Genomic DNA, 12,451 nt, shown 5'->3' with positions numbered 1-12,451 from the left:
AGAGTTCCCTGTAAACAGCTATCCCACGGGAAGGAGGGCACAAATCTCTGACCAGCATCAGTCCAAACCCTAAGTTATAGCGCCCAGATACCCCCATCCCAAGACCCCAGCATTCCAAGGTACCAGCCAGACTCAGACCACCGACCATAAAACTGTTAGATTGCCAATCTATCAGGAAGATCACAGCAGAAAGATAAGTTCACAATGTCCAGGACCCCTGTGATTTGTGATGCAAGGTGCCAGGGGGATAGGGGGGGGGGGGTCACAAACCTAAAACCAGGGTGGGAAGATTTGGGAAGACGCTGACGCGTCTAGGATTGAGCTGAGGTTGCAAGTTAGCTGCAGTACCAGGTCCACATTAGGCCACAGATAGGGAATGTTATGATTTGTGCTTATAATTACCAATTAGGAGCCTGGTGCCCGATGATGTGCAAATAAGAACCCCACGTGGAAGAAGATGGACAGGAAGAGCTGGGACCAATGACCTGGAGCAGGCGGTATATGTATATACTCGCACCAACCAGCTATCTGGATCTGCAACCTATGTAATGTACGTCACCTCTAATGCTGTGTGCCTTTTTATAATTTGTTGCATATACTGTTTTCGTCAGAGAGCTCCGTGGCAGCAGAGTTCTTTGCTGGAGCGACTTTGTTTTTTATGGAAATCAACCTTGTTCTGATGCTTTTGAATCTGCTTAGAATCACATGCTGTATATATAGTCCGACATCTAGTGGAAATCGCAGAGTATTGCACCTTTCTTTCGATGATTGCAAGGGGACGTTCACCTGGGCGTGACTAACACTATTGTGACGTGTAGTGTACCCAAAATCCTCACGCGTCGAGATCCCTCCGTTTTTTTACGCCAACCTAGTTGGTCGCATATGTGGAGCGCGCAAGAGTTAACATTGCTTACTTTGTCCCCACGACCTACGGTCGTCTAGTCTCCCGACTTTTCTTCTTGACTGACTCGTGGGCTTCCTGCCGCTGAAGACATCAACTGTTTGTCGACTGCGTGGCCTCTGCCCTCATGCCCTTACAGTAGAGAGAGGTGGCACCTGGGTTTATTCTTCTCTAAGAATGTATTTCCTTTTACCCTCTCTTCCTCTTCTTGGTCTGGCTGTGTTACCCTCTGCTATGGAGAGGACACCATTTTAAATGTTGCCCGTCGCATAACGGGATGTTTTCTTGGAAGGACACCCATTGCCGTTGCAATTGGTGCCTTCCTCGATGACGAAAAGCGCTCATGCAAGTCCTGCAAGCTTTTTCGACTGAAACGTGGAAGGACAGGCGAACGAATCATGGTGCAGCGTGCACAAAGCAGGCCGAAAGCCATTCCCCCATCGGCGCCGTCGCTTTGAACGAAGAGGTATCCATCGACAGCCATGGCTTCGAATTGGAGGCCATCGACCTTTCGGCAGAGGCTTCAGGCTCCTAAATGCCCATCCCCAGACCCGAAAGACAGGCCACCGGCTCTGTTATGGGGAGTTCACGCCCCGGCGACCAGGGCACCCATGCACCACAAATACCAAAGCACACAACCCCTATGGCCTCTTCGACAGAATCGTCGAAGAAGCGTACAACGCCAACAGGGCCGGCGAAAACTTCAACGCCCTTCGGGCCTCACGGTTCGGCGCCCACCACACAACCGCCTTCGCGGCATGCGACTGGGCTTTCCTCTGGTAAGGGCGTTCATCCTAAAACACATAAAGCCATCGACACACCTTCCAAGGGTGCTCAAGCACCTAAGGCTTCGGTGGAGTCGACGACCATGACGGCGCCATCGGGCGTGTCGTGACCTTCAATTCAGCCGCCGAAAATCTGCAAAAGTCTTGCAGCTATCATCTCGGCAGCTACAGAGCACAAGAGCACCCCCTTTCGTCGAGAGGAGTATTCTGAAGCCCCTCTTGAAGGCCTTATAAGAAAATCTCCCCCTTCTAGGCAGCCTTTTCCACCGCCAGACCCTTCTTCATCCTCCCTATGGACTAGGGAGAGATTTGAACAATATATGGACAGAATGGCCCAATTTATTGACTTTTCTGACAGATGCATTACTCCCAAGAGTCCCATTCCTTATAAACTGCAAACAAATCCAAGTCTCTGCACAGGAACACCAGGAGGATATCTTGGATGTCCCAGAGGACCCATTGCAGGAGGAGACTTATGAGGATAATCCCTTTGCACAGGACACAGCTGACCAAGACCCAGATTGGGATCAAGATCAGACGGGGGATCAGGGCCCTTGGCTATCACCAACGCATACCCTACCCCTGACCCAGACATCATTTGTCTAGATCCCCCTTCTTCACCCCCACAGAGGGATTTATCACCTGTGGACGACCAAATGTTGTTCAATTCAGTTTTAAAAGGAGCAGCCGATAATTTCCAGATCGCAACACATGAGGCAGCTCCAGATGCTGACTTTTAGGATATCCTGAAGGAGAAGCCTCCAACTAGTCAAGCCATCCCCCTACTCAACTAGACGCCTACCCCCCTCCTTATCACCGTCTCTCACACGGGCGGTCAAAAATTATTCTGCCCGTCACCTTCGGACCTAATATACATAAGGGGTCATGCTACACCAGACTCCCTGGTGGTTACTACCACTCGAAAAAGGGCAGCGGTATCGCTGTCCACGGTGGAAGCCCCTCCAGATAAAGATTGTAAGAAACTTTATGCCCTGGGTAAGCGGGTTACTGCCTCTGCAGCCTACTCGACTAGGATCGCAAACAATACTACTCTCCTGGCAAGCTACAGCGATGTCCAATGGGGCCTAGTCCAGGATGGCCTTCAAGAGGTCCCAGAGCGCACCCGATCACACCTGCTGGGGTTCGTGGCAGAGGGCAGACAAGTTACTCACAACAAATTAAAGAACACTCTGGACTCTGCTGAGACTGCTGGACGCACCTTAGCCCAGGGGACTTGGTCTTTTTGAAGAACTCTGGCTTTAAACTCGAAACCCAGGCCTCCCTTATCAATAAACCAGTTGAGGACTGAAACCTTTTTGGGAAAGCTGTTGATGACGCCCTGGAGACTGCGAAGAAAGAGCACGAAACATTAAAGTCGCTCAGCCAGATCACGGCTAAGCCCTTGCACCAGCATGGAGGCTCTAACTCCTGCCGGACCTTTCGTGGACAATCTTTCTCCCGCTCTCCACATGCACAATATGGCTCAGGGAGTACCTCTGGTCCTCCAGCCAAGGGTCTTCTAACAACCAATATCAACAGAGAGGTCTGCGTACAGGGAAGGGAAGAGGCAGGAACTCTGCTTCTAGAGGCTCCCCGGCCTCCACTTCAAAGTGACTCGCTGGTTGATGTCCCCTCCCACTCTTCCTCAGTCGGGGTCGCTTGTCATTCATTCATGCCTGGGAGGGGATCACATCAGACCAGTGGGTGTTAAAGACCGCACCCACATCTACTGCATTGAGTTTCACCGACCACCTCGATACCACCCACCGAAGAGCAGACACCTGTTGCCAGAACACCTGCGCATCCTGCTGGAAGAGGTTCAGGTCCTTCTGGAAAAGGGCGCCATAGAAGTCATCCCCATTCACCAGGGAAACGGGGGTATTTATTCAGTGTACTTCTTTGTACCCAAAAAGGATCTCACCATGTGCTCTGTGTTAGACCTGCGCCCAGTGAACAAGTATGCCAAACCTCAAAAATTCAGGATGACAACACTGCAGGAGGTAATCCCACTGCTGCAGCAGGGGGATTACATGGCCACATTGGACATGAAAGATACATACTTTCATATTTCAATGTTACCAGCGCACAGAAAGTACCTCAGGTTCATGATAGAGAATACCCACTATCAGTTAAGGTTCTCCCCTTCAGCATTGCCTCAGCACCAAGGGTATTCACGAAGATACTGGCGGTAGAAGCTGCTCACCTGCGCAGGCAGTCCATCCCAGTCTATCCTTACCTCGACGACTAGCTCATAACAGGGGATTTGTACGGAACCTGCCAAGTAAATACCCAGAAGACGGTAAACCTTCTCTTCGACCTGGGCTTCTCTGTCAACTAGAATAAATCCAGCATAGACCCCAATTAAGTCAAACAGTTTCTGGGGGCTCTAATTTGGACCAAGACAGCCTCGTCTTTCCCTCCAACAAGAGGGTCAAAAACATGCTGTTCCAGATCCTCACTATTTAGCGAGTCACCAGGTGACCGTACGCAAGGCCATGCGACTGCTAGAGATGATGGCTTCCTGCGTCTACCTAGTTCCTCACGCTAGTCTGCCCATGCGCCCCATGCAAGAGTGGCTCTCCAGCCATTGGTGTCAGGCCAGTGGTTGTCTCGGCAGCCCTCGTTCAGTCTCTGCAGTGGTGGTCATGGGAAAACTTCTGCAGGGGAAAACCTTCACCACCCCCGCAGTGGAAGCCACTCTCACCACAGACGCATCTCTGACGGGGTGGGGGGCTCACCTCCTTCAACAGAAGGCGCACAGTTTGGTCCCCAGCAGTAGCATCCAGTCACATCAACTTAATGGCCCTGAAGACCTTCCAGACGCACCTCCAGGGGAAACCAGTTATAGTCCTTACGGAAAGTACTACGGCCATGTATTACTTAAACAAACTCTGTAGGGCTGTCCAAACTGTCCCAGAACATATGCAAATGGGCTCTCAAACACATGTTCCTCCTTTCACAGCATGTTCCAGGGTAACTCAATCTTCTGGCGGACGTACTCGGCAGAGACTTCCCATAACCCGTAGAGCTCGAGTGGCAGCTACAAGAGGACATTGTACTCAACATCTTCGCAGAATGGGCTTCCCAGAGATCGACTTGTTCGTCACTGTGGAGAACGTCCAATGCCCAGATTACACCTCCAGGTACCCTCAGAACCGCTCCAAGAGGAATGGTCTTTGGATAACATGGTCCGGGAAATGTGTCTACCCTTTGAACCCCGATTCCCCTGCTCAACAGAATAGTGCACAAGATGCACCAAGAACCAGTCAGGATGATTCTTGTGGGCCCGCCAGCCTTGGTTCTCCCATCTCATTTATATATTAATTTATATATTAATAGTACAAACAAATAATGAGAATATCAGGGAGGGGAGACAAACTTACTATGCCTTGTGAGTGTTCAGAACGTGCAAGTGCAGAGGGGGGGGGGTAAGGGATATGTGCTGTGGGGCTAATGGAGAAGTGCTTGGGGGTGAAGTGCTTAAGAAGAGAAGAATGTAAGTGCAACCTCCCGTGAGAGCCTAAGTAAGTGCAGTAAAAAAGACAGCGGCTGGGATGAGAGATATGGGGGGTCAGAGCCAGAGGATACATAAGGTCCCTGCACATCAGACACGCTACTGTATGATTAGCAGGGAAGAGAGGAGGAGAAGGAAGGGGTGAAGCTAAAGGTCTTTAGGCTTTTTGGGAATTTAAGGATGACCTGCTCAAGTCGCATAGGCAGAGGGAGGCTATTTCACAGAAGGGAGCCTATATACCATTATAGTTGCTTTTCAGGTCAGTGGAACACAGACTGAGGTAAGCAATAACTAACTTATTTTAGGATGGCATGCAGCTAACTCAAGGTAAGTAAAACCCATATACTTTTTAAAGGGGCTATCAGCAACTTAAACGTAAGTATAACCTATGGCAGACTTATTCTAGACAGGCTAACAAAGTATGGTGAATGTGAGAAACCTGAAGGTGTCTCACCAACTAGTCCCTGGGCATCTGTCATCGAGGTGGCCAGGACACAGCCATCACTTTTGGATCCAGTTCCTGGGGTGGACCAGTGCGGGAGGATCACCTGGATAAGGGGGTCCTTGGGGAGTTGGACACCGATGGGTGAAACACGGTATCTCCCTGCTTTAAACACCTTTTGCCCATCCTACCACATAGGATATTCCAAAATACTGCCCCCCCAACCCTCTTTCCGACACACAGACTTCAGCACAACACGAAAGACAATGGACTGGCACCAGAGCCGTTTACCTGACATGTCCCAATACAAGGGTCAGGCAAGTGACCAGAATCACACACACCTGACAACCCTTTCCCTTCCCAGCAGGGATAAAAGGTGGAGCACATCATCACCCTATGAGCAGGGCCGCACAACGTGAGAGCTAACTCAGCACGGCAGTTCAAGAGGAGGAGAAAGACGGCACAGACCGAGAGGGTGACAAGGAGAGAAGCGACTTTGCCCTTTCCGACTAAGGCCTGTGAAACCTCTGCAAAAGGAATTATATGTCGGCGAACAAAAGCCAGCGTGTGTTGCAACAGATGTCAATGGTACACGAGATCCATCTCAGCTGATTACCAACCCGGAGAGAGATGCTTGTCTCGGTGGTACCAACCTTGACTCCAAGAAGAAAGAAAGCAAAGCGGTTCATCACTGCCGGTGAGTCGAGGGAAGTAAGAAACCGAACTGTGTTAAACAAAAAGTACCCAACGGCTAAATTGAACTTTGCATAAAAATATTATTGAGGAAAGAGGGGGAAACCAGCAACAGAGGAGTCCGGCACCACGTGGATGCTCACGCAGGAAACTCTGGGCGATTTCCCCGATGGTAGAGACTACCGTAACCAGAAGGCCTTGGGAAAAGGCAGAAGAGGTCAAAGTGGTCATGCAGGGGTCTTGTAAAATTCTCTGTACCATCGAAAGTCTTTGACCGGCAGATGATTGGGAAGCTAAGGGAAATGAATCGTGCTTTGTGAAGTGAGCGTATGAACAGTGTGTTGCAAAGGTTGGGAAGAGTGAACTCAATCGAAGGATGTCCACACTGAATTGTTTAACAGCCATTAAGATTCGTGAAAACAAGAGTGTTGCAAGACAAGGAGAAGTGAACTGTCCCCTTTGTCATTTGTGGTCCGAGCCCAACCAAAGGAGATCCAGAGGTAAAAAGTCATCACCCAAAGTTCATTGAGACAGAACTGTTTAGTTGATTTGTTGAATACAATTTGTGCAAGGTCTACGCCCAGAAGAGGGGGACCCAGGGATGAAGCCTTCACCCATAGTATACGGGGAACAGAACTTTTGTTTGTTTGTTTTGTTGAACACATCGGGTCCTCGAAGGCAAGAGACTTGTATTGAAAAGAGACATGGAGAACCTGATAGCTGGTACGGAACTGTCAAATCGTGCTGGGAAGGCTCGAGTGTGTGCTGTGCTTAGGAGATCAACCTTGTCCCGTACTCAAAATATGAGCTAGGGAGAACCCTGGCAATCACATCCTGACTTATTATTTGTGAACACTTCTTTCTTTATTGAAACCCTATCCCACACTCTTTATGTAATTAGTTGTAAGGAATTGGCAATTTTTAAAAATTGTTTTAGTATAGTCCTTTTTATTTTGACACAACGTCACAAGGACTGCCTTATTTTTCATTTGTTGGTCGGCGCTTGTTCCGAGCCTCCTCCTTAGCTGAGAAGCTGTCACCCCCACCCGCCGGGTACTATTGGACATTAATAAATATGTTCGGGCAGATGTGTAGTTTCCTCGTGAATTGCAGTATACTGTGTGCGCTAGTCGCAATGACTTAAAACACACAATGCCATACTATACTGTCAAATTCGTGCCACGGTTTCATACTTTTAATGGATATCTAATTCAGCAGTGTTATGTAACGTGAGACCTTACAACTACTGAATGCTGGATGAGCAAATAGAAGCAGCAGGAGACATTGAATGAAATGTTATACTGGGAAAAAGAGGGGTGGCCAATGAGGGAGGCTGCTGCCTTCCCCAACGTCGCAGGTAATCAAAACAGCAGAGTTCATGTGGGCTCATGATGACTTAAAGTGCAGCATCTGTGGCCTACTAATTTGCACCATACATTTCCAACCGAAACACAACAGCAGGATTATAAGGTAATTGGGATTTGCAGTTTGGGCACTGACCTTTTCCTTCTAATAATTATTTCGTATTTAGATTATACAATCGGATATATATGGAAATTACCCTACTAGCATATAAGTGATTACGTTTTTGTGCTGACCACAGTTTGCAGAGGTCATTGACAAACTTTGGAAGACATACAAATTAGAAACCATTGAATGGCATGGTATTCAATATATAGAACTTCGTATCTTTTCTAAATATTGTGCATGCATGCCAATTCACAGTCCGACTAGTATACATAGACCCAATATTGTTTACATTCAGTAAACGCTCACTATTTAGCTTTGATTAGAAAGGGAAAATAAAGCATTTTGCCAAACGATTTTTATTAGTGCCCAATGAATCATCTGTCACAGACTCATGTTTGTAAGCTTGCCATGAGATTTTGTCATTAGTATTTCGAATGAATTAAGTTATGCTAGGGGGATACATGTCTTGTTTATGGGACCCTCAGGCCCACAGCTGCCCTTTAATGCAGCAGAATTTGGTTTACGCTGAGTGCGTTAACTGCAGCGTCCCCAATACCAATTAATCTTTTACATTCGGTGGGGCAAGGCACAAGTAAACGAAGTGAACATTAGGCAATTCTGTTTTCTGAAGTGGATGGCTGCTGTCAGATCCAGCAGCTCATTCATTTCATAGAAACAGGGCGCAGTGACAGTCATGGTGCTTGGCGAACGGTTTTCAGGGACAAGAAACCCTTCACAGCAAGCCTATGCTTTTCCGTCCTCTCTGAGCTCTGCTACCATCTATTGGCCAATTATGACAAAATGCACTGGACTACAGCGGGCCCATTTAGTAGTGCCTGCTAACACTGTAAAAAAGATTGCCAGGCAGTGGTTAAGTGCTACCAGGAGCTAATAAGCGCCTAGCAAATTCGAATCCTGCACTGCTGCTGCTTACCTTTTTTGCAGCCACATGATGCCGTATGTCCAGACTCTCTTCCGTGTAAGTGAGCCAGTTCGTAACCCGTGGGCTTCCTCTCGCTATCTCCAGTTTCCTCCCCTCTTATATATTTTGTAGCCGTGGGACTTCCCTGGCACAGTTCCGTATTCCTTTCTCTCTGTGTTTCATCTTCTCTTCTCCGCCACAGGTCATCTTCCTCATCCCAGTAAAAGGATATTTTTACTTAAAGGACTAGTCAGTTTCATGCTGACAAAAACACTTACTGGTATTTTCGCCACATAATTCTTTACTAGATGGGTTTAAAGAGGTATTGTTGGAAGGTTCTCTAGGGAGTTCCTCACATGAACGGGAGTCCTGGTCCCCAAACAGGGAGTTTCTCCTGTGATGTCCCACTTGCCTCAACCCCTAGGTAGGGTGTTGGAGTGGGTTCACCTCCCTAGCCTCACAGGGGGGGCCTCCCCTTGGGGAGAAGGGACGCATTTTTGTGATTCGTCACAAAACCCAATTCGGTACACTCACTCTTTGTACAGAAAGCAAAGCCCTTTGGCCATATTTATTCACATAGCAGACTTTAACGAGCAATAAGGAGGGGCCTTGCAAACAGAAATTCGTAATGTTCCCCACTTGTCTTCCTCTAGCACCACAGACTGAGGCACTTTTTGTTGCTGTGCGTTTGTTACACTGATTCCATGCAATAACATTATGAATTCATCATGAATGATGTTGCCGCCGGTTTATAGTTATTATTTCGAATGTAATAATTTAGAATGCAAAAATGTCAAAAATTATACCGAAAAAAAAAATGTCGAATGTCTTTTTTTTGTTATTTTTTATTTGAAATGGGGGGCTCCCTCCAACCCCCCCCCCCCTTTTTAAAAAAAATGTTAAACTTTTTTTTACTCGCGAAACAAAAAAAAACATGTAAATTAAAAAAATAATACATTCGAGTTTTTTTGGTATTTTCTTTTCGACATTTTTGTGATTCAAAATATTATTTTCGACATTAACTGGATACCGTTGCCACCAACGTTGACCACTGTCACTGACTGCTTACGATGGTAGACGGGCCCTATGGGAAACCAGAATTTTCCTTGGTAGGCTGCTCGAGAAGGGGGCTTGCTTGGGCTGTTCAGTGATGTGGGCGGGGGATGGGTGGGGAGGTGCAGTGTTGCAGTATTTTTCAAAGATGTTCTTGGTGGAGAACCTCCAAAACCCACCAGGAGAGAGTCCAACTCACTTGCTGTTCGTTCTCACTAGGTGACTTGTAGGATTGGCCTGAATATTCTCTACCTCCACCCCTGGTTGCTTTTGGTTACCAGTTCTGGTCATCTGTGGTAAATGGTCATGTGGTGTGTACAGGACTGTGGGTATGTGTCTTCCCTATTACATCAAAAGTACACGATAAATGTACCCTTAAAAAGAACTTGCAGCATTTCAATAAACTATTTTGTCACATGTTTTTTTTCAACGCATGCTCTGTTCCTCTGTTTTAATTGAATGTTCTTTACATTTGTGTGGCAATGTGTGCATTTGTAATGTCCAGAGGCTCCCTGGCCTGTTGGAGGTTTCATCTTAAGTCAAGCCTCTGAAAACTAAGTAGGGCTTTTATAGTCAGCTGCATATCAGACAGAATGTAACATGTAATTGTCTTTTCGACAGCCCTGCCATATGTTGAAATACTCAGGCATATCAGATATCTTTTGATTACCCTAAATGCCAGTCTGCTCACTGATAAAAATGGAAAAGTGGCTTGAGATCCCTCCGTCTGTTTTGTTTTTCAGGTATCGCATAGAGTATGAAGCCTTGTGTAAAGTTGAAGCTGAGCAGAATGAGTTTATCGATCAGTTTATTCTACAGAAATAGCATCAAAAATGACCTAAAGAACCGAAACATTTCCAAAAAGAGTTTACAGACACTGTGACACCCTCAGGATTTCGTGCTCTCATAAGGGCTTTTTTTTTACCTTGACTTCATCCAGTATACCTAGGGTGGCAGCTTTGAATCACTTCACATAGCCCATGAGAAAGGAACCGGTTTGTATGCAATTCTTGGATTATGTCAGTGGGATCCTTGAACAAGCCCATATGTATTGTTTGGACAAAATATTGCTTTACAGAAAGTGAAAATAAAAATGGGTTCACAAGACTTGCAAAAGGGCCCTCAAGTCCCTAAGTTGTCCATGGTGTACGTGCATATTACAAACTGATCCAATGGTAGGCAGTGTACTTTCCATGTGTAACTTGTGTCTTTGGGTTTGGCTGTTAATGTCTCATTGGTGGCATCTTGAGCTGCAGTTTTGTGATTATTCCTTAATGCTAGAAATGGGAGTTTTTTTACGAACACCGGTGTGGCCTTTATTTTTCTTTGTTGCACAAAGTATTGCTCTTAAGAAAGGGAAAACATGAGATGCCACTGAGGAACAACACAGGAAAAAGTGGACACAGTCTGGAGTTTATGCGCAGTCAACCAGGAATGTGTTTGCAAGATCTGAAGTACAGTTTCTTAAAATGGCCTCTGTAAAATGTAACTATACCCAACAAGATCTGCTCCAAATGCAGAAAGATAGCATTGGTGTTTAAAAAATGGATCTGGACATGGGTCACAGAGAGTGGACCTCACCAGAGTGTAGAAAGGCCCGCACCCAGGCTGCAAATGATGTGTGCTCACTTGTGGCTGCTTGTTTTCTAAGCATTTTTCTAATGTGAGATTTTTAAATAGTGTACTGAACATATGACCTGCACCACTCATTGACCATTCCTATCTGAAGTGTAATATACCTTTTTGATCAAATCAGAAAATAAATTATTCTTGTTATTCTTGGTCTCTTGTTTGTGGCTATTGTTTCATTAACCATTTTGGCCCAACTGGAGGATTACTGGATTTGGGGTGGGAGAGGGTTGGTAGAAAGAAAAGTCACAGCCAATGCCACTGGTCATTGTTGCTTAGTTGTAGATATGGACTACTACAGAAGTTTTGCAACCATTGTGAATTTTATTTTGTTTATTGGCTAAACATACTGTTCAACCTTAACAATAATAAAAAGAAAATATACATATCAATGTTATATTACAAAATTCTATAAAAACAATAACATTCAATTCATCATTCACAGTAATCATTTCATTTGTTGATTTCATTCAGTTCTAGCGAATAAAAAAAATACAGAAATGCACAATAATCTATTAACTTCACTGAAACATAATTTCCAAAAACTATACAAATCCAATAATTTCATTTTTCTTTAAAATTTAACAAAAAACATCTATTGATTGGAATTCAATTTGCCGAAGTGAATGACCAAATGTTCAAAATTCTCAATGGCAAATAAATCGCCACAAAAGCGACAATTTATGCTATTTACTGTCTTGTCTTTAAAGCATTTCCTGACTTCACAGGTATTATAAAGATTCCATCTAAATTTAGTGAAATCGTTCTGGCTTTTGGACAAGGAAATAGACTCCAATGCACAGCTAGAAGACCAAAGGCCTTATATTTGTGGCGAAGATGAAGCATGCTTTTGCGGCTATGAAATTCTTTGATTAAAATACACCAATCAAACATATTTTAAACCTATTTGGAGTGATCTTTAAGGTTTCTGTAGTAGAACCTATTTCACAGAATATTTGATCGCACAGAGAACCAAAATTACAAACGTCATTCTCTAGTTTTAACAGCAAAATATTGTTCAGGTCATCGTATATCAAGTCTG

General features: G+C 45.6%; 1 protein-coding gene across 1 annotated transcript in view; it reads left to right on the top strand.

The window, feature by feature from the left end:
- IFT20 (intraflagellar transport 20) overlaps positions 1-11,563 on the top strand; it is a 241,958-nt gene extending 230,395 nt beyond the window's left edge. The window contains exon 5 of the mRNA XM_069614580.1: positions 10,524-11,563. Within this exon, the coding sequence (XP_069470681.1) occupies positions 10,524-10,605 (82 nt within the window). The 3' untranslated portion in view covers positions 10,606-11,563. The remainder of the gene's footprint in view (positions 1-10,523) is intronic.
- Positions 11,564-12,451: the final 888 nt, after the last annotated feature.

This window comes from Ambystoma mexicanum, chromosome 9 (genome assembly GCF_040938575.1).
Source record: "Ambystoma mexicanum isolate Mex_15411 chromosome 9, UKY_AmexF1_1, whole genome shotgun sequence".
Classification (NCBI taxonomy): Eukaryota; Metazoa; Chordata; class Amphibia; order Caudata; family Ambystomatidae; genus Ambystoma; species Ambystoma mexicanum.
The sequence above is the reverse complement of the archived record's forward strand: the minus strand, read 5'-3'. Positions and strand labels throughout refer to the sequence as shown.